General features: G+C 44.3%; 6 protein-coding genes across 6 annotated transcripts, besides 2 other annotated features; 2 read left to right on the plus strand and 4 right to left on the minus strand.

The window, feature by feature from the left end:
- Nucleotides 1–108: part of a repeat region (Identified by RepeatMasker using a combination of RepBase library and repeat library created with RepeatScout) that runs on past the window's edge.
- A 103-nt stretch (nt 109–211) lies between these two features.
- Nucleotides 212–1645, minus strand: UA08_06774 (hypothetical protein; the record flags this gene model as incomplete). The annotated part of the gene is made up of 4 exons (XM_020269088.1): nt 212–346; nt 402–871; nt 925–1039; nt 1103–1645. The coding sequence occupies 4 exons, from the start codon at nt 1643–1645 to the stop codon at nt 212–214; spliced, it is 1263 nt and encodes a 420-aa protein (XP_020118368.1).
- A 2346-nt stretch (nt 1646–3991) lies between these two features.
- UA08_06775 (hypothetical protein) lies at nt 3992–4630 on the minus strand (the record flags this gene model as incomplete). The annotated part of the gene is made up of 1 exon (XM_020269089.1): nt 3992–4630. One exon carries the CDS (start codon nt 4628–4630, stop codon nt 3992–3994), a length of 639 nt encoding a protein of 212 aa, XP_020118304.1.
- A 2580-nt stretch (nt 4631–7210) lies between these two features.
- Nucleotides 7211–7596, plus strand: UA08_06776 (hypothetical protein; the record flags this gene model as incomplete). The annotated part of the gene is made up of 2 exons (XM_020269090.1): nt 7211–7240; nt 7393–7596. The coding sequence occupies 2 exons, from the start codon at nt 7211–7213 to the stop codon at nt 7594–7596; spliced, it is 234 nt and encodes a 77-aa protein (XP_020118303.1).
- Nucleotides 7597–10073: 2477 nt separating this feature from the next.
- Nucleotides 10074–11958: a repeat region (Identified by RepeatMasker using a combination of RepBase library and repeat library created with RepeatScout).
- Nucleotides 11959–12957: 999 nt separating this feature from the next.
- Nucleotides 12958–14424, minus strand: UA08_06777 (Argininosuccinate lyase; the record flags this gene model as incomplete). The annotated part of the gene is made up of 2 exons (XM_020269091.1): nt 12958–14312; nt 14370–14424. 2 exons carry the CDS (start codon nt 14422–14424, stop codon nt 12958–12960), a joined length of 1410 nt encoding a protein of 469 aa, XP_020118052.1.
- A 1858-nt stretch (nt 14425–16282) lies between these two features.
- On the plus strand, nt 16283–17938 carry UA08_06778 (hypothetical protein; the record flags this gene model as incomplete). The annotated part of the gene is made up of 6 exons (XM_020269092.1): nt 16283–16508; nt 16557–16572; nt 16632–16880; nt 16925–17472; nt 17535–17672; nt 17733–17938. 6 exons carry the CDS (start codon nt 16283–16285, stop codon nt 17936–17938), a joined length of 1383 nt encoding a protein of 460 aa, XP_020118053.1.
- Nucleotides 17939–20817: 2879 nt separating this feature from the next.
- UA08_06779 (hypothetical protein) lies at nt 20818–21185 on the minus strand (the record flags this gene model as incomplete). The annotated part of the gene is made up of 2 exons (XM_020269093.1): nt 20818–20868; nt 20949–21185. 2 exons carry the CDS (start codon nt 21183–21185, stop codon nt 20818–20820), a joined length of 288 nt encoding a protein of 95 aa, XP_020118096.1.
- Nucleotides 21186–22392: the final 1207 nt, after the last annotated feature.

Genomic DNA, 22392 nt, shown 5'->3' on the forward strand with positions numbered 1-22392 from the left:
TAATTATTATTTTAGGTTGAAATTTCGGGTTAAAATTAATATAGAGCGCGTTTTTCAGCAGAAGTGGCGGGTCGGTGGTGGTGGCGGTTCGGGGGTGGATTACGTTATACATATTTAGATGAATATTACATTAGCAGCCATACCACGTGCTCTAACAAAAGCCTTCGGTATTTGTTCGAATTAGACAGAGAGATCTGAGAAATAAGCAGTCTCAAAAATAGAAACCTGATTCTCCTCCCAACTGGAACCTCTTCTTCTCAAACTTGGACATTTTAGTGATATCATACTGTGTGCCACCGATTGTCTTCCTCCCGCTTCGAATGTGACCTTTCGCGTAGGTTTTGAACTGCACCGGTCGGGCATAATTAGCATGCTTCAAATAGGATTCTGGGCGGACATACTGAATCTTTCCACCCCTTTACTGAATAGTCACCATTGTCCTTAATGTCATCATCGTCATCCGAATCAGCGTCCACAAGGGACACGATTCCCCAGGTACCTTCCGAAAAGTGAATTTTCTTCTTCCGTTTCTTCAGCTCGTTACGGGGACTCGAGTCTTCCTCAGGCTCAAGTAACTCTTGGTGGCGCTCGTGAAACTTGTAAGACCCCTTGATCTCGATGCTGTTTTCCTTCGCCAGCTCCCCAAGCTTCGGCACCCACTTCGTCTCTCCGAAATGGTCGCCAGCTATGTTGGTCCACGATCGGGCAAACTGAACGAACATTGCCAAAACAATTGAAATGTTCCTAAGCCCGCCATTCTCAGGCTGATAGGGATTGAGTAGCTGGTGGTTCTTTAATATATGGAGGCCAGTCAAGAGAGCCTTGCCAACAAGGGCAATTGTTTCAGCGAATCCGCGACAGTCATCGCCCTCTAAGAGGTATTAAACCTAGTATACAGTGATGTACGGGGGTACCATGACTCACGAAACCAGATATCAATGTAATCCAGCTGTAAAAACATAGAGACAGCTTCAAGTTCGGCCCATACAGCATATGGAGACACTGTTCTCCTTGAAACCTCTGTGTTGAAGTCTTTTAGCTGCGATATGTTAGCAAATATTCCTGCAAGGCATTCAGGTCTATCTCCATGCATCCAGCCTACCCAATTGTCAACGACCTCATTGATTCCATAGGCAGTGTAATCGTTGTAAATCCACAGGCCTTGCGCATCCTGATCACGATTGAGAGCCTGTTTCTCTAGCTGTTCGTACTTCCTCAGGCCTGCCTCGGTTATAGTCCAAGCCCATTCAGAGCGATCATTTACCGAAGCCTTGCAGACGAAGTCAGCGGGGGACGTATCTTCATCGTCAGGAGTCTCGTATTCCATATCAAGCTGCTCTGCTCCAATGTCCCAGTGGGGTCGACAGATAAAAATGAACTTTGGTTCAGTTGCAGAGTTCACGGTCGGGGGGTTAGTATTCAAAGAGGAGCATTTACGAAGTGACGAAGACCCTAGATGTGAGCAGCTAGTTTCACTAAAGGCATTATCGTCCTCGGTTCCTTCATTTGATGCATCGATACTGTTTGCAATGGTGGTTTCCGCTGAACCGCTGGTAGCCCTCTCTTTCCCCTTGGAAGATTTTTGGGGCATCGAACATTCGGAATTGGGGTCGGCATCGACCAAAGTGCGCTTTGTTCGAGGCATGGTATTGATTGGTATCAGTCAATGAATGATGTGCCAATTTTGATGTACGAAGTCTCTCCAGCTTGGTAGCATAATAAGGGGTTGGGAGTGACCCATTACCAAGTCTACTAGATACTGTTGTGGACAACGAGGCTAAGTCGTAGTTGGAAGGGATTGGATGCCGACGAACGGCGTGAGCCAATTAAAAATGATAACTAAATATAGAGCTGTACTAAAGAATTAATCTTCGCCCGAACAATATACAAAGGAAGAAAGATTGTCTCGAGAAAGATAATGAACAAGGAAGAAACGACAGAGCAAAAAGAACAATTGAACATTACCAAACAACAAGAAAGGTGGAAGCATTACAGATCTCTGGCCGGATGAACAGTATCGGCGTCTAGTTTTAAGACGGGAGAAAAGCTAATTCTTGATCTTATCAAAACGTTCGGGCAAAAATGAACGATTCTTCCCAGATAAGAAGGGCAATTTGCATCATGGCTCAAGTCTATCGAACTCTGACAGATCCAGTATCTTCATTGGTCTCGTTTTGATGTCAGCTCAAGAGAACCTACGGAGGCTTGCCAGCCTAATTATTACGACTCTTGGCCTCTTACCGGTATAGAAGAAACTAGGCAGTTAGCGGGTAGTAAACCGGATGGTATTTCCGATGTGGCAACACGTAAATCTCGACCACCAAATCGGACCTAACATGCCTGGGGTGGAAAATGAAGATGACCACCGTCTAAAAAGGGTATCGGCGCAACAATTTCATTTATCAAAGTATACAAGCACGTATGCATACAGTACAACTCCGGGCATGAATTTCTTCCTCATCTAGAGATATGGCAGATTTACTTGATGCGATAGTTGTCTTTCATACAGCGAAGTATGTCACGAGACCATATCCTAAATGGCAGTAAAATTGCCCACAATCTCTAGCATTACCCAGACGATCTTACCGGATACGAACGAAACACTCCGTAAGTAGCCGAAAAAGAAAATGAAAGAACGGATTTTAAGTCCATGGCCTTCTCGACAGCTGGGCGACTGGCATATCTCCATAGAGGGGGAGCCTGGTATTAGTAGCGCCTAGCCAAGGCTCAAACAGTACTAAAATAATTGATGATCGACAACTAAGTCTTGCCACCTATCACTATTACTATGTAACTTGTATTTATGATTGAGGGGTTGACTATATTTATTTCTTAATAGTTTAGCAATATGGATTTTGGAGTAAGCCCCAATCTTGTCTTGTTCAGTATACATACCCGATAGCAACTTCACTCTCTAGTGACATACTAATTATAGAGATATTAGGTACTAGAGGCTTCTTCATGCTACAGGTGCGAATTACGGAGTACTATCCGGATATTATTGGAGGAGGGCTTATCATAGTTTGTGTACTCTATATAGGAAAAGTATCAGGGATGGCGTCTGACTCTGACCTGACTTCGGCACGGTTGGCGCGCGGGACGACCCGCTGTGCCGCGTGCCGTAGAGGCCGAGCCGGCACTTGCCGGTGTGGGACGCCAATTGGAGGATTGATACATACTAGATTTTGTTAATGTATGACTTTGCCATAATATAGCAATCAATCAAGTTGTTAAATTTATGTGGATGTATTATCCGTTAAATCATTAATAAGTTGAAGAAACAATTCCAAATAACACATTCTTAGCGCCTGTCAATCATAACTATAATTGTTTTAAAACCATAGTTAGCGGTACCAATTTGGCCCCTTCCCAAAGCAAGTGGTTGCTGTACATAGTTAGCAGATAATCTTCCTTGTTTCGTATATAAAATTTCTGCACGTTCATCAGATATGTTTGCCTGTCTAATTTGTACCGGGTATATCTCCCTAAGCCGGTTTAAGTCTGTGTACTTCCCGATCTAGAATTTCGTACTTTAAGCAGCATTTCGGGCGCAGAAACGAAGCTTATTCCCAGCCAAGGCTTAATGCTGCCTGATCTAGACCATTGTGGGGAATATTAAACAAACAATGTTAAACGCACAAGGACAAACAAGGAAAAAATTCCAAGAATATCTGCCCAATTCCATTGAAATGCTACGGGATCATCAAACTAACGATAATTTCGCTTCTCACCAGCAAAAAGTCCTTGCGCCTACACATAAACATTAATCATCGCCAACAATTTGATTACTGGCCCCGCATCAGAAGAATAGAGAAACATGATACCACCGCACCCCAATTTTAGTCTCAAAACGAAAGAAATTTAGAAGAAAAGACCGGAAATAAGCAGATCCTCCCAGCAACGCCACATTATTCATAATCAAACAAAAATAGAAAACGAGAGTACGGAGTAGAAGGGTTGAGCTTGAAAGGGAAGAAACGGGGGAGGGGATTTACTTCCCCGGCAGATCCTCAAACGGACTGCGTGGGCCCACCATCCAGTCTTCCATAGCAAGCCACTCACTCCAATGAGTCTCCGCCGCTCGAAGTTCTTCTTCCTGTGGATCGCGTAGTGGACGCAAAAAAGGTACGGTTTCGTGCGGTGATAAATCATATTGAGCCTTGGTTTTTAGCCACCCTCCACTTTTGGCCGAGAAGAGATAGTTCACCCGTTCCTGTGAGTGGACTGTGCCAACGCCTTTGACCCAGTCATTTCCAAACAGTTCCTGCATAATGGCCGGCGCATCTGTTGCTGTAATCACCAGGCGCCGAATGTATGGAGTAAGCGAGATTAATCTGGATGTTGAACTTGAAAGTTGCTGTTTCGTCGAGTTAGATTCATTTGCGATAGACTTGGAGAATTCAAGGACGGCATCGGTGGTGCGTTGGTAGGGGAGGAGGATATTTATGTGAGCAGCAAGCGACCGTGCCAAGGGCCGATACTGTGCCACGTTCACGAAGTGCTCCACGCAACCCTGGTAAAATGGAAACCATTCTACAGGGTTGATTTTGCCGGCATCAGCATAAAGGGTCGCGGAGGTGGCAGTGGCCGTAGTTGTTGTAGAAGTGACGGTGCCTACGCCGGGCTGCATTGTTGGTGTTTTGACGTTTCTTTCGCGTCTCAATCTAACAGCGGTATAATGTTAGTATTTGAACTCGGATCATGTAGCCACCGGCTCTCTCACTCGTGGTGCAAATGCGCACAACCTACCTATGCGATAAATGGCGATTGGACTCTGGGATGAACAAACGCCTGGCTGCGAATGTTTTGAAGGTACGCCAAAGTCGCGATCTTAACCCAAGTGGTGCTGTTTGATCGCCGTATGTTGTCGACATACACGCACTCTGACAACACGCAATAGCCACTACGGTCTGATTGCACAAACAAAGCAAGGCATAAACGAGTCCCAAGCAGGGCAGGAGGGGCGCGAGAGGAAAGGATGGGCTGGTTTGTAAAGAACAAACAACTGATGAATAATTTATTTTTGGTCTGACAATTCACCAGTGGCTCCATTCGGGGCTGAGACTTGGTTCTTATATGTGTTTCATTTCCATGGAGGGATGAGCAGTGGGGGGACTGCCTTGAGGCGGGACGTGAAAGAAAAAGTCTAGTTTGGCTCTGCAGGTTCCAAAAATGGACGCTGAAGGCATCGCGGCATAGAGTGCATTTCCGCAGGATCGTTTCTTGTTGGCCAACACATGAAACGGAACAGACATTTCACATCCAGGGCGCTTGAGAACAAGAATCGAAGCTGCATAGCTCATCCCGGCTGCCGCTAGTTGATGAGCAGGGGGTAACGTGGAAGAACGGGAGAGCAACTCGAGCGCGAATCAGTGGCGCCTTGTTTGAAAGGGCCGGCGGGGGGAGGGGACAAGCGCGAGGTCTGAAGCTATCGAGAAACTACCCAAGACTATCGAGCGATGGAATCAAGCCACAGAGAGTGGGTCGTTGAGCCACAACTTGCGCCACAGGATGGAGGGGCGGGGCAGCAAACACGTGCTCCCTATTGGTGGACCGGCAATTCTAGTCACGGAGCGGCCGACAAAAAGCCGATCGCCTTTTTTTTTTTTTTTTTTTTGCCTTCCTTTTCATTCTTGATGACTCGAATATGTCCATTTGCAATCAACGATAATCCTCGGTTCAAGGGCGGAATATCCCGTGACTTCCCATGGGTTCAGGCAACTCAGTCGTTCAATAATGCGCAATATCATTGCCAATATCCCGACTATGTACGGAATAGCCTTTAGGTCCAAATAATGAACTTTAAATGCTTTCTCTCGGCCTGAGGGCCTGAGGCGGCCTAATATTACGTAGCCCGCATCGATCCATGGATGTCTTTGTGTGCTATCCACGTATTTATGTATGAGCATTGCAATTCTTACTGCATACTGTCGACTGCAACTCCCTCTAACCGAGTCTTGCTTGCACATGCAATGCAAAGTAATTAATTTACCATGCAAGTACTAGTAGCCAAGCACTTGCATGCATGGACTGGGGCTAGCCTGTTAAGTAAAACCCTTGCTGTCAGTAAATTCCTCTGGTCACGTTCTTCAGCATTCCGTCTGTTTGATCAGACTGAATCGCGATGGAGTTATGAACCGACCTAACCAAGATGTGAACGGACCTAAGAGTACCCCTGCCCGACGTGGCGTCATGGTTCAGCTTGTTTGGGAACCCAGGATTGTGGTTTCTACGGACAGGGATTCTTCTCCTCTTCACGTTTGTTATATTAATTGCCCTTTTTAATTTTATTCTTCCATTTCTAGCGCACGGAACATCTCCCTTCAGAGGATGAGGTACGGAGTTCAAGTAGGTATGATTTGGTTTGCGGCTGAGAAGATTAGTGCTCTTAGGCCTCCAGACTCCCGGCCACAACTCAAGAGTCGCTTAACCGGACGAATGGATGGTTCCTTGGGTATTTCCTCTTCTGTGAATCTCAAAAGTGGTGGGTAGAAATGAATTATCACAAATAAGATGGGATTCAAATCAGAAGATCGGATGCCCGCAGGAACACAGGCGGCAAACAAGGGAAAATTTGAACTTCCCCCTCTTCCGTGACCAGTATCCAATTCTAGAGATGAGTGAAGTCATCGGGTAAAGCAGAGGCCCCATGCAAGCAAAATCAATAGATCGAGAGTCCGGGCCTACACTAGCCAAGGGTCATCAGTGTAGCTGTGGCAGAGCCGTCGTGGCAAGTCACGGAAATGGGTGGAAGCCTTGTGCGTCAAGGCGACACAGCGCTAGCATTAGCGCATCAGGCTCAGTGGAGCAGACATCGGCCAATAACAGAGACAGATCTCAGGCCAACAGGGGAAGAGCTGGGGTATCTGCTCTCTTGGGGCTGCCGTATCTATAAATCATCGACTGCTACTATTTCCAATCGGTCCAAAATGACCGACGTACGAGGTACGAGGTGCTACTACCAGATCTGTGGTCGTGATCCTGTCACTGGCATTGGCTGCTGATCCTCTAATTCGCTCCTCCAACTTAGATCCGATGGGGTAATTACTACCTAAGCAAACAGACCAGGAACTTTGTAAACAAATGATAATAAATACGCTTCGATCCTCAGATGCATTGGTCGTAATTCTATCTTCTACCTGTCAGAAAGACAAAAGTCTCTCAAAACATACATTTTTTCCCTTGACCTGAGTGCTCGAAAACGATCAATATGGCATACAAGACCAACTACGAGCTGTGGGTTAGTTTTCCAATGCCTATTCCCATGATTTTCAACAACTAATCAACTCGCAGAACCCCGCACTCACATCCAGACGGCCATCGCAAATGTCGGATATTGATATCATTCTATCACAAACATATCCTCATGTAGCTATGCTACCATACATGCAGTGTCAACACTGCAACCCGATCAATAATGAAGAGCCAGACAGTCCATCAGGCTCTACCACAATGTCCACATTTGAAGGTTCAGAAGACGGGTCAGACTACCTATTCACGCCAACAACGAACCCAACTGTCGACAACGGTAAACGCAGAAAGATTCGACAACGACTGCGACAGCTGTTGAAGCGTTGGCCCCGGTCAAACAATTAAAATCACCATTTGCGAGGAGAATCAGGGAAATTGATGTTCCCGCTTATATATATCTCTTTTGGTTACTTTTTTCGAGTTCTTCATACTCAATCACTTTCACTTTTCAGGTTTTCATTTGTCTATAGTGGTGCATGGGGATGGAGTTCTAATTCGAGAAAGGCGTTGGCTGTGGAGGATTCAAAGGGAAATACCACGTGCAATCATAAATTGTACCTACCTGGGCGTACATATGGGAGTTTGCTTTCTTTCACTATTTGTTTTTTTTTTGGCGCAGGCACGCTTAGCTAGTTCTCAAGAAGAATGAAACATGTAAGATCTTATCCTGATCGTGCTCGGTCACTAATTGAGGATACAGAACGAACGACTGCAGCTTTTTGACAACGAGTGGCAGATCTAGAAACTCATGATTGCCGGAATTGTGGGTCTAGTTTCTATTGTTGGACCAAACAAACGATTCGATGTTATCAAGTTATACGAAGTTTGAATGCCGTATCTAATGAAACAGACCGTATTAGCCTGACTACGGCTGAGGTGCCATTCCTTTGCACAATTTGTCGTTCTGTGTCATCCATGAGCATCGTATATACAATGAGTTTTGCTCTATTTTTTGAAATAATCAATAAAAGTATAACCCTACAAGAACTGCACTTTGTACGACGTTTTGATGCGATTTATGTCTCAAAAAATATAACTCCGCGCCGATCTACATGCCGTGACACACGACGCAAACCTCAGTACTGTCCTGAAAAACGGAAATAAAATTAGAAAATAGTTTTCGCTTTCCTTTTGTTTTGTCAAGACCACGCGCGTCAAGCACGTGAATCATAATTTGACTTAAAGTTTGATATGCAAGAACGGTAACCTCCCTGTAACTAGATAGAACACAAACGGATCTCGTTGATTCTTTCAGGTATATGGAAGGTGGCATACAAACGAAAATTATGGTTTTCCATTTCCTGCATCAACCGTTACTGTTCGTAGTTTGCTTTGTGGTACCTCGGCAGCGTTACATTACATACAACATGCAGCTATCTACATATGGTAGCTTTCAAACGGTAACTTTTCCATAGCACGGCATATGGAGAATACACCGTTTTTTGCTCTTACTCTTAGCTAAGAAGGTACAGTGATTTGCATGACGCACGTCGCACATACAACATCGATGTACATGTACATGTATGGATGGTAAGGGAATAACTCGGCATTCCAGCGGCAACTTTTCGGCACAGTGTATGATGAAACTTTTTTTTTTCTTTCTTTTCTAACTTTCAGCCTTATTTCTCACCTCATCGAACATATTTTCGGGGGCATCCCTGTAAAGCCAATTGGCTATCGCCAGTTCGTAGTGGCGATCGGGCATACCGATCTGAGCCGCTGTGAACCAAATCTAACCAAGCTAGCCCCAGCCTCAGCCCCACAAGTACCCACATTAAAAGTCTATAGTTTAACCCAAACAGGCTTGAAGCAGCTGTGGCTCGTAATAGTTGTGGCTTGACCGCTCTTCACACGTGTTGGTTTTACTATGCACCAGCCACATTTGACATCCGTATGAATTGTCCCTTGCTTCTAGTTATGCATATGAAATGCTGTATTATTATCATCCCGGTAACCCAAAAAAAGGAAAAAGAAACTATAAACTTACTAGTGAAGTCAAGTACGTACATGATATTACGTAGGCTTTTCGCAGCTACAGAGCTTTAGACTCTGCAATTTATGGGTCTGTTGCACTAGCCACAGACTTTTCCAAAAAAAATTGCAGAATGATGTGGCTTGCTCGCTTTTGGTATGCAGGGTCCATTTAGTCTGTGGCTAGTTTCTTTTACTAAAATCTAACAAAGCGTGCATGATTGCCAATTTTTTCTGGTTACTTCTTCGTCTCGGATACGTCGTTAGTTGCATCTTCCCATATGTAACGAAATTCGAGACCCACGCACACTTTCTGCTTCTGATTACGACATGTCTGCCACAGCTGCACGATTTCCAAGAAATCACAGTCGTACTAATCAACTCATGGTCTTTGACTAATTCTTATCTGTGTGACCAGCGACCAATGGGGTCTTTAACGAGACATGGATTCCGGGATTCGATGGCCCGGAGTCGAATCAAGTGATCTATGTGTGATTGTTTGCCCCGGTGTACCGAAATGACGGAAGTTGTTCCTATGCGGAATACATTGAGTTCTATATTGCAATATGACGTCGATGATTTATCGATAATCTGATGCGCGCTATTTTCTAATATGTACTCCGTAGTATGCACTGAGACACTCCGTCCTATGCGATGTAATTTACCGAGTCATTGACACAACAATTGTGCGATTTGACGTATATGATAGAAAGTTAGTCCTGGACAGCTCGCCAGATCTCCTTTCTAATTACTCGTCTAATCCAGAAAGGAGTCGGCTGTCATATTTTGACTCCCATTGACACTATTGACATGTCTAATCCCGTTCCGAGTTTAGCTGATTACGCTATAAATAACGTAATCCACACCCGAGCGGATCACACCACCGAGCGGATCACTCAACTCCGAGCGCGTCAAATGAGTCAACTCTCTATATTCAACGCGCCAATATGCCACCAATTCCTAATAAAAATCAATCAAATTCTCAGGAACAAGAAGGACGAATCTTATTAGCTATATCCGATTTTAAAAATGGAAAATTATCATCAATTCGTCATGCAGCACGCACTTATAATGTGCCATATACAACTCTCTCGCGCCGCCTCAATGGTATCCCAATGAAAGCTGAGATACGTGCAAATGGGCATAAATTGACTCAATTTGAAGAGGAATCGCTTATTAAATGGATATTAGATCTAGATAAGCGAGGATTACCTCCCCGACCCTCTATGGTACGAGATATGGCCAATATTCTTCTTTCTCAACATGGAAATCAAACAGTTGGCGAGAACTGGGTTTATAACCTAGTCAAACGTCGCTCAGAGCTAAAAACACGATTTTCACGAAGATATAACTACGAGCGTGCTAAATGCGAAGATCCGAAGATAATTGAGGAATATTTTGATCGCGTACGAGAGGCTATAGCCAAGTATGGAATCCTATCGGAGGATATCTATAACTTTGATGAGACTGGCTTTGCAATGGGCCTCTGCGCGAGCGCAAAGGTTATTACTGGAAGCGATCGATATGGCCGTCCACATCTACTACAGCCTGGTAATCGAGAATGGGTAACTGCAATTGAGGCAGTCAACTCTACTGGCTGGGCCTTGCCCTCGTACGTGATCTTTAAAGCTACTAAATACTCCCAGGAAGGCTGGTTTGAGACCCTTCCAGATGATTGGAAGATCAATATTAGTGATAATGGGTGGACAACAGATCAGATTAGCATGGATTGGCTCATCAATCACTTTATTCCTCATACAAATGGCCGGATAATCGGACAATATCGAATGTTAATTCTCGATGGCCATGGAAGCCATTTAACTGCCGAATTTGATCGTACATGCACTGAGAATAAGATTATCCCAATCTGCATGCCTCCACATTCCTCGCATCTCTTACAGCCTCTCGATGTTAGCTGTTTTGCAGTTCTAAAGCGACAATATGGAAAGCTTGTTGAGCAGCGGATGAGACTCGGCTTTAATCATATTGATAAAATCGACTTTCTTACTGCTTTTCCAGAGGCCCGTACGATGGCATATAAAGCTGAGACTATTCGGAATGGCTTCAAAGCAACTGGATTAGTTCCATTGGATCCAGATCGAGTTTATAGTCAACTTACTATCCGATTAAAGACTCCAACACCACCTCCTAATCCACCTAGTGATTCTCAATCATCATGCTTACAGACACCTCAAAATCCACGCCAATTCAAACGCCAATTGAGTACGATTAAGCGACGAATCAGCCGGCGTACAAGGAGCCCCTCTGAAGTTATTGATGAAGCAATTAGTCGCATGTCAAAGGCGTACGAGACCAGTATTAACGAGCTTCTTATTATACGGAAGGAAGTTCACGATTTACGAGCTGCACATGAGAAAGAGAAGCGAAAGCGTACACGATCTAAAAAGCAGATATCTCATGAGCAAGGAATTACTAGAGAGGATGCTCAGGCACTTATAAATAGGCCAATTGAGGCATCTCAAGCTCCTACTACTGCTCCGGCCGAGCCTGAGCTTCCGGCCTCTCAACCACGTGTACGCCGTCAATTTCAATGTAGTGAGTGTGGAATTTTCGGGCATAGAAGGCCTCAATGCCCTAATCGTATTACTAATTAATTTTTTGTATATAATTATTATTTCGGGTTGAAAATTGAGGTTTAAAATCTATACAAGACGCTTTCTTGGAGCTGAGTGATCCGCTCGGTGGTGTGATCCGCTCGGGTGTGGATTACGTTATTCAATGTGGGCCTCTGTTACATAACCCGTTATCTAATGACCCTGATTGGCTGATAATTCGATCAGAACAAGGTCATCTAATTGCTTGGAATATTGCCTATCTAGGTAATACTTTGTCCGTCGAGAATGGCCAGAACAAAGTTAACTGATCATCCGTTACCAAAGCCTTGACTATGAGTGTGCACTGTGCAGATACTATTGGTCGATCGCAACGTTTTACGTTGTGACAAAACTTGCTTTAGGTTCAGGAATAGCCTTGCCCTCCACTCTGGAGCACTGACGATTCGGCAGCCGTCACCGTAAAACTGAAAACAAAAGGGATGCTAGTTCGATGATTCCAAGGTTATCATATCACATTGGGTGGATATTGACACCCAACAAATCTCAAATCATGCAAGCATAGCATAAACCTACCTAGCGATGCAAAATATGCTTCAACATCGTGCACACATAGTAGAGCTAACGGTAACTAAAAGCACGCCCTGTGGTAATTAGTTGCCTATTTGGTAGGTGAACAGCTTAGATTAAATCTAGAAAAAGGAAACTTGACATACTACCTGATTAGGCAATTACATGATCATCCTGTTTGAAATCAAGGCAACCAAGGCGAGAAGATTCGTGTGACAGCCCAATTATTGGCACGTTTATCTCATTCCTTATGTAGGTCGTGTACGATGTAGTCGTACGTCTTTTGGTGGTAAAAAATTCTGGTCTCTTGGGTTAGAAATTTTTGTCTTGAGCGACTGCTTCTTTTAGTGTAAGAATTAGACGGTGGAAACTCTAACATCTGAAGTTAAATATGATCGGACATCAAGATTAAATCTTATCAATCATCTGTTCAATATAAAATTGTAAAGTTTCTTTTTTAATTTAATAAAGTCATGCTTCTTCGAAGCAAACTTAGGAACGCTATTTTTTTGACGTGCTATCAGTAGGAATCTTTCATTCTAGCCTCACATATTAAACGAATAAAGTTGGGAAGAGAACTAGAGTAACTTGATCAGGCAATGTCACCCGAAATGATAGCCTTCAAAGCTGCAATCTGCTCGCGGACAGCTCGCTTGCTCGTACCGCCAATAGCGTCTTTCAGTTCAACAGCCCGCTCATAATCCAAACACTCGCGAACATCAGGCCCAAATCGGCTATCGATTGCCTGTAGTTGTTCGATGGTAAGTGTGTCCATGGGAACATCATTCTTCTCTGCCAATGCAACAACACGCCCTGAAATGTGGTGGCCCTCTCTGAATGGCACGCCTTTGCGGACAAGGTAGTCCGCGAACTCAGTGGCAAGCATCTCAGGTGCTAGGGCAGCGACCATTTTCTCGGGATTGACTTTCAATGTGGAGAGCACACCGGTGGCGATCTGGATGCTGTCACCAACAGTCTTGATATGGTCCAAAAGAGGCTCAACACTCTCCTGGAGATCTTTGTTGTAGGTGGTGGGGAGACCTTTGATGGTCATCATAACACCTGCAACATGCCCGAAGGCACGTCCAGCTTTGCCACGAAGAAGTTCCAGGCTGTCTGCGTTCTTCTTCTGGGGCATGAGCGAGGAACCCGTCGAATATGCGTCAGCTAATCGTACAAAACCAAACTCCAGGCTGCTGTAGATGATGAGATCCTCAGCCCAACGGGAGATTTTGAGCATGAAGGAGCTACCCCACTGCATTGTTTCCATAGCAAAGTCTCTGTCCGCAACAGTGTTCATGGAGTTAATAGTAAGGCCATCGAAGCCCAATTCCTTGGCCATGCCTTCACGGTCAATGCGAAAAGGGTTTCCAGCGAGGGCACCAGTACCCAAAGGTGACTTATTAACTCGCTTAATAACTTCACGCAATCGCTCTAACTCCGAGGCGAATGCTACAGCGTGCGACAACAGCCAGTGGGACCATCGAACGGGCTGTGCTTTTTGCAGGTGCGTATAGCCAGGCATTAAGTACTCAATATCTTGCTCTGCGCGAGCCACAGAGACCTTGATCAGATCCGACAAGAAAGCATCCAGCTTCCGCAGCTCATCCCGCAGCCACAAACGCATATCAGTTGCAATCTGCTCGTTTCTCGAACGACCCGTGTGCAGTTTGCCAGCAATGTCTTTGCCAATAATCTCACCCAGGCGACGCTCATTAGCGGTGTGGATGTCCTCGTCATTTGATTTGACGACAAAGCTATTGGTGCTCCATTCTTCGGCGATTTGCTTGAAACCGCGTTCGATCTCAGAGAACTCGTGTTGGGTCAGAATGCCGCCACGGGTGTTAGCGCGAGCAAATGCAATAGAGCCGAGAATATCCTGCTTCCAAAAGATACGATCGTAGGGGAGCGATTCGTTGTATTGAACCATCAGGGGGTCCAGTCCCTCTAAACCCAGAGATTAGCTTGTTGATCGAGGTTTTCGTAAATAAGAATGAGTTATACCTGTGAACCGTCCCCCCCAGAGCATATTCTCAGCAACAGCTTTTTGATTGCTCATTTCAGCGACTTGTGATACAATTGAATGAATGGATGTTTGTTCTGGTGTGTTTTGCTGCTTGTTGGTATGACTCAAAATTTTTGGAAGAATGCGGAGAGCGGGATCGGAGGCCTCAGGCAAATGATAAGAAACCACGCTAAGCCAGATGAGGATATCTACGAGAAAACTGCAACAACAAAAAACAAAGATATTAATTATTTACAACCGTCAGAGGTGAGAGATGAGAGCCGATGATGGACAGGGGAAATTCTTCTTAGATTCAACAAGCGGAGTCTCACTTGGTTAAGTAACAAAATTCTATGGTACATATGTCCTTACTACTATATAAATCAATAAAATTCAGCCTTGAAGGCTTTCCAGAAACATATTTTTATTGCTGTATATAAACCAGTTGATATTCTTAATATCAGTTTATACGGAACCTGATATGGTGGCTGGATCTTATTACAATTATTCGGGTTTTTGAAGAGAACGACTGCGGTGTCAATATTGGCAGGATTTAATAAGATATAGTGAATGGTTACCAAATAATGACAAATATATATGAACTGATAAGAGACGACACAATATCAATAAGGTTTAGTTTCTTACTGAATAAGGGACTGGACTTTTCATTGCTAAAGCTTTTTGAGATGTATCGAATATCTGTGACGTAGACCGGGAAATCTACAAAGAAGACAAAAGTGCTTGCTGGTTAATACTGCCCTAACAAACCTCACAGATCTACAATACCTAGTCAATGACATCACTAAAAAGAATAATTTTTATGTTCTTTATATTACCAATTGATTGTATCAAAGTTTGTATATCTGAATGGTAGGGGCAAGCTGAGTGAATGAGATGGCTACATATTGTAAATGGGTATGGAATATATGATCGTATCTCTTTCTTCGACGCTTTGAAAACATTTATATGTTTACTTAGCCAACCTTCAGCAGGAGGATATTTGAGGAATTTTGTGTAGTACCTTAGAAACCTACCCGTATCTCTAATTTGCACTCTAACAAAAAGTAAACATATTGTACATCAACTCATGGAGTTGTGAAACGAGGAAGAAAATATTGAAATGAAAACTGGTCAAAGCAGATGCTTCTCAAAAGAATTGGTCAAGACTGGTCTTACGATTATATGCTTTGTGTATTTCCTGCTCTTCATGCTATTTCATCACGCCACCATGACTAAAAAATCAGATGTTACATCAAATAAGCAGCTAATATAACTGCAAACCTTCAATATGAATTTTTTTCTTTTTGCTTTTAGTTTAATTTGCATTGCTTAAGAAAGACCATAGAGAAGACTGATTGTAGATTCCGAAAGGATTTAGATCAGAAGCCCTTTCAACTTTTTGAAACACAGTTATGAGAAACCCCTCTAGCTGAAAGTAGTCCTATTATGCTCCATTTTTCAAGAGAACTGCATACATGTGTTCACCTACCAAGATGGCAGGTCCACAAGAGCTTCAAACCAGGAATAATAAAGCATCAGGTACACATACTTTCATGGACAAAGGGTTTTTGTCTCCATCTTTAAATGAGACCAAAGACTCATTCAACTTTTTTCACACTACGAACCCCTTGTTTATTTTCATCTTGCAACCACTAGGAGCTCATGTTGCATACTGAGGTTATTAGCTGGAGCAGATCGTAGGCTGGATAGTGCGCAGAGACTTGTCCTCGCGGTTTTTCAATATCAACTAATGCGGAGAGTTAGAGCATGAAGAAGACGTCCACACACACCGCAATTGATGACCGGCAGCTGGCTAGTGTTCTGGATTACTGTACATTTTCCTAAAGATACTATATTCCTCAGGAAGCCTTGCTAATCTGTGAAAAACCAACAGGTCGCCTGTGCCACCGATATGACATTGTTCGGCTACGATCAAGGCGTGTTCAGCGGTGTGGTGGTGACGCAGGATTTCCTAAACATATTGGACCTGGCTGGCCCATCCAAGACGCAGGTCCTCTCGACCGTCACGGCCATATACGACGTGGGATATTTCCTCGGAGCAATCGTTGCCTTTGGATTGGGTGAGCGGTTGGGCCGCAAGAAAGCCATTCTCTGGGGCACGTCTATCATGGCCATTGGTACAATATTGCAGTGTAGCTCGTATAGTCTGACGTAGATGTTTGTAGGGCGCGTCGTCTTGGGGTATGTCATCATCTTTGACAAGTCTGCTTTGGTAGTACTACTAACAGTACATATCCCAGCCTTGGAAACGGGATTAATACCGCAACAGCACCCATCTGGCAGACCGAGACTTCAACGGCGAAATGGCGCGGCAAGCTGGTCATCCTGGAGATGTGGACTAACATTGGCGGCTTTATGCTCGTTAACTGGATTAACTACGGTCTGTCATTCGCAGGCGGGGCCATTGCCTGGCGATTTCTGCTTGCACTTCAGTTCATTTTCATCTTCATTTTGTGGGTGACCGTCCCTTGGTTACCGGAATCTCCAAGGTATTTATTCTGGAGGCAAAACCTGTCGACGACCCCTACATTAGGACCCTATACGAGGACATCTCTTTTAGCATCGAGTACGAGCGTCAGAATGCCATGCGTTGGCGGGATATTTTCCGGCATCCGGAAGGCAACAATACCAAGCCCTTACGCCACCTGCTGCTGGGTGCTGGCACGCAGTTCATACAACAATTTGAGGGCATCAACATTATGTCGTACTACCTGCCGACGGCACTAGAAAGTGTCATAGACCTATCAAACAGCATGGCACGGCTAATATCGGCTGCGAATGCCAGCGTTTATTTCATCTTTTCTGGTGCTGCGGTGCCGCTTGTAGAGCGTATGGGCCGCCGCGGCTTGATGATGATGTCTACCGCAGGACAGGGGTTGGCGTTGCTGATCATCACAATCCTGCTGGCAATTACCGAGAGGACTAGTAACTCTACATACTCTAGCGCATCGGTTGACTTCTTCTTCGTCTTTTATATCTTCTTTGGGTTGGGGATGTTGGGCGTACCCTGGCTATATCCGCGGAGATCAGCTCGGTTCCCATGCGCACCAAAACCGTTGCAGTGTCAACAGCAACAAATTGGTAGGGAAATCTAAGAAACACTATGATTTAACAAGCAAAATAGCTATAGACACTGACTTGAGGCTGTAGGATTACCAATTTCGTCATCGTTGAAATTACTCCCATCGGGATCCAGAATATCGGCTGGAAGTTCTGGATTGTCTGGAGTATCTTCAACGTTATCTTTCTCCTAGACATCTACTTCTTCTATCCGGAAACAGGTAAGATATCTGCGCCTAAATCTTTATATTAAGAACTTAAGCGAGATACTGATGAATCAGCCAATCGCACTCTTGAGGACATGGACGCTTATTACAGGTCCAATCCCTCGCTAGTCGTCTCTTCGGATCTAGATGCTATCTCGGTGAAACGACCGTCCAAGTATATCGAGAACGAAGAGGAAATAATTAGACAGACCGTTTGTGTAACGGGGATATCCGCGAAAGAAATTGGAGAAGAGGCTTTTGAGCATGTTGAGGGTGCGTAATTGGGAGTGAATATAAACAATTTCAATCAGACTTTTTCATGCTACTTCTAGTCTAGGTTCATGACAAAAGATGCTTCAGCTTTTGAAGTTTCTCTTCAATGCCTTGATCTTTTTGTTACTTGGAATATCATGTTCTATAAGGTGTTTGATTTATTAGTCAGTCTTGTAGCACATTTCACATGTGTGATCTATCCATGCACATTTCCTCATGGTGTAGGAAGAAGTGATTCTAAAATAAATCCTGGGTAGACTGTTAGAGAAAGGCAATTAAATTCTATACTCAGTAACCAGGATATTAACCTCACTAAAAAGCCTTTGCAATATTTACCTAGTATAGGAATGAATAATATGATATACACAGATCTAACATTCTTGCCGGCGCTGTCCACTAAAGCTGCCCTGCATCCACTCCTGCGCCAGGTCCTTGACTCAATAATCCGTGAAGATACCTGGCCACTCCTCCCTCTGCTGCTGTAAGCGAAGAACCACCCACCGCTCGGCATCTCGATCAACACGTCGCCCGGCTACGTAGAGCGGCTGCAGGAGGTGCTTCTAGACCGTCGTATGCGGCATTCCTTGCATGAGGTGGATGCATTGAACTGCATATCTCTGCAGACCTTGGCGTGGTGAACTATATGCCCAAAAGATACCTGAGTGGTTGGCTGCATGGATCAGCAAAAGCGCTCGCGCCATAACACACGCATCATTGACAAACCATATTTCACCATCAAGGCTCAAGAATTCCTGCTCCGCGGAATTGGGCTCTGGTCAGGCAATAGCAATGATCACTTCAAGGAAAAGAGTGGGTGTGCGGGAGAGCTCCGGAACGTTGACCAGGAGTAGACGGCCGTGTGCATCAAGAGGAAGTCACATCTGACACCATAACATGAGATTCTCTGCATATGTTCGTATCCGACGTTGGAAGTATCTGGTTTCTCGTAAGCATATCTCGAAAATTGGGTTTGGACGGCAATGTGGACGGGGGATACACTTCGTGGTTATTGTCTATGATGCGTACTATATGATGATTAATGATATACTTTATACATATGAACGCTTTAGTCCAAAATGCATTCTCATAGATAATCATGGCTGTAACACCTAAAACCTGCGCTGGTGATATTTATACACACTAGTGTTAAGGACATTATCAACGTATAGACACTAATATTGGGAACTACTGTAAAGTTCTATCTCTGTTATTGAGAACACCACTAGGACAAAAAATGCTCCATTCAAAATAACACCATTATAATCCGCTCCACGCCATATGTGACTCTCGACCAATAAGAATATTTCGAAAACTTCTCTCATAATACTGACCAAGATTTAGATGATAGCTGCTTCCCTTGAAGAATCTATTAACGGGTATTCATATCAATGGACCCGATAGTCTTCTGGGTGATGGACATAGCCCTCAGAGGAAGGGAAGTAATGGTTGGTTGGGAATCAATTCTTATGTCCCTTGACGTTCTGCTCTCACGATCTGCTCCAGCGTTTCTGAAATTGTATTCTCTGATAAACGCTGGGTTGGTGCTGTGAGTCTGAGACTCTTGTTAGAATCTTCTCAACGCTTGTGAACATGACACTCACAGTTACTGGAACAGAAGTAGGAGCAGCTATGGTTGGTCATTGAGTAGAAATTGAGCTGCTTGGGCAAGTGGTGAAAATCGTTACTTTTTTGTGATATGTTTATTGGAAGGAATTCAATCCAAAACGTGCGCTGCTGGACGAATTTGGGTATTTTTTTTGTATCCTTGATCATTGGTCCTCTGGCACTGGGCCATCGACACTGTTGAGATTTGAGCCGGCTGGAGCTTGGTTGACTGTGACCAGCCCACAAATGGAAAATTCTCGCCTCAAGCTTGACGTGTGTTGTAGCATTCTTTTGAATAAGCATTATTAGTCCGTAGCTGCTAATATTTGAAGCCATTTTGAATATTTTATACCCTCTGAAGAAGTCTAAGATCTCTTCTAAAAATTCATTCTTTCCGGCTGGACAGCCCTATAGATTTGGTCAATGCATCGAATTAAAGATATATGAATAGCTACATACTTGAGAATCGCAATGAGATGCCTTTCAGACATCAGTAAACCGCAATAGCAATGGGCGACGGGAACAGTGCTAGCAACACCACTAGAATGATATTCGCACATCTCGAAGCAAGAAAAACTTGATGCATGCAGTAGACTTCTTAGTATGGTGGGATAATTCAGCCGTTTATCTGAGGGCCAAAAGGAAGAGAGCTGGAGACAAGAAGAAGGAAGGAAGAAAAAGAGGGAGAAAGGGCGGTGCGGTGCCTAAACGAGGCTAGCACGACTTGCTGTTTGCATCTTTCAGGATATTCCTCGTCTTGAATCCATTCCAGCTCTCTTATTCTTTCTTGAAGAGTACATCCAGTACTAAGCCTTGTGTTTCTTCTCTTCCCTGGTCTCGATTTACTCCAGCATTGTGGGATAATTTGCCCGAGGTTTGCCTAACACGAAACGCTTTGGGGGAATATGGCCGAAGGGATAACTAAGAAGGCCAGTTCCTCGACAGCTATCCATTACCGTGTCATGAGGATACCCAAAGCTACACGAGACATGGCGGTCCTGATTTATCAAACTTACGAGGGTTATTTTCTGAGCACTCTGCATGATATCAAAGCTAACTGCAGTTAGCTTTAACCTGCCGCCGATTCGCACACTTCACAGTCCTTGAGCACATTACATCTAATCGTTGGAATTTATTGGTTTATTGTATTATTCTCAATAAAACTCCTGAATGACATGAACCATCACCACACACTGCTCCAGCAGCCAGTTGATAAGTTGTTGCAGTTCCCTCCTAAGCCCTAATAACATTGGGAAGCCTGCTACAATACGCCTTATGCCGGTCAACCCTTGCAGCTATCCAGGGTTTGGTGTTTACCAGCTTCATACTTTCTCTATGACTGGTATAGGGTAGTGCTTATCCTTGTCTTGTGAGTATTACCATCATCATAAATAGAAGAGCGGGAACACATACAAGACTCTGATGAGCAGGTGGCCATTCCCCTGATGAGTCTGAATTCAAATAGTGAATCTGGCCAGTCTTTCGGTTTCGGACAATCAGATACACATCAGAGTCACATTTGGTGATAAACTCTTTTGCTTTCTTGAAAAGACCCTTTCTTCGCCTCAGTTTCTGCTGGGCTTTGGAGCGCTTGTTGGTTGGTTCGCGTACATCAGGGCCAGGGGAGGGAGATGGAGATGGAGACGACATGACAATTGTCCCAGGTGAGCAACGCAATATACTAGTAGTAAGTTGCGAGAGGAGAATACAGAAATAACCCACAGCAGGAACGAGGCTGATACTTATAGTCTTGTACTAGTCTTGCACCTTACCCAAAACGTGCAACTCTTTCAGCTAAGCCTCAAAGGGATATGTACCTCCCTTGCTGCCTGAAAAGTAAGGTATATACGCTGATATCAAGCCACAGCTTTTTGCAGGGATTCTCGTGCCACTTGCTGAGAGTCAAGAAAAGATGCTGTAGAGAATTGCCGTCAATATTTCTGTCAGTGACTACCTCACTCGAGAACGATCAAAATCCTGGAGTTCTATGAGTTTTACCAGCGACTTTCGTTGATGTATAGTCGCATCGTAGAAACGGCGAGTTGTGAAATTGTAAGCCGAAGCAGATGGCACATCTTTGCCTTAATAACTGTTCGCTACGTTCAATACGAAGTGGTATAACAGGCCCTTGATCCTACAGTCTGGGTCAAAACTTTCAGGATCATTGCACATTTCACCCTTGCTCAGGAATAGCCAAGTTGTTCTGTAGCAGCTTTCATTCCCAATAGCCTTTCTTTTATGGCTGTATGCACTTGCAGAAGAATTGGGTAGATAGGCTCTTGCATAGGCATCTGACCTTGCTGGTGACGGCCCTTTCGATGCGGAGTATATGCGCTTCCCAGATGCCTAACCCTAATTCCGAAATTGGTAATAGGAGGCTACACTTATTGTTATTAGATTGAAATAGGAGTATGTCAAGAATCAGTTACCCAAAGTCATGCCATATGACGAGGGATACTATTTCTTACTAGAAGAAAAGTAGGCATAGCTAACCTTATATCGACACTACCTAGGTACCATACCGTACACACCTCTCCCTCTCCCTCTCCCCCTCTCTACCTGGTCTCTCACTTCGACTCTCAGCTGTCTGTCCTCGCTCGAGCACAAGAGGCTTTTGCTAGATGTGAGAGAGGGGCTATAAATCTTTCTTGGCGCTTCACTCTTCCCTCACGTACACTTCCATCCACCACCACTGCAACTCCCTCGAACGTACCTGGGACTTGGTTCAGCTACAGTCATCTACCTAGGTCCTTCTACCCCTCAATTTCTTCTATCCCACTTTCTGCTTCTTCTTCTTCTTCTTTCCATCTTGACTTCCTTCTACTCTCAATCGCCCGCAGTCAAACAATACCCTTCA

This window comes from Talaromyces atroroseus, assembly GCF_001907595.1.
Source record: "Talaromyces atroroseus strain IBT 11181 chromosome Unknown scaffold_9, whole genome shotgun sequence".
NCBI classification, from domain to species: Eukaryota; Fungi; Ascomycota; class Eurotiomycetes; order Eurotiales; family Trichocomaceae; genus Talaromyces; species Talaromyces atroroseus.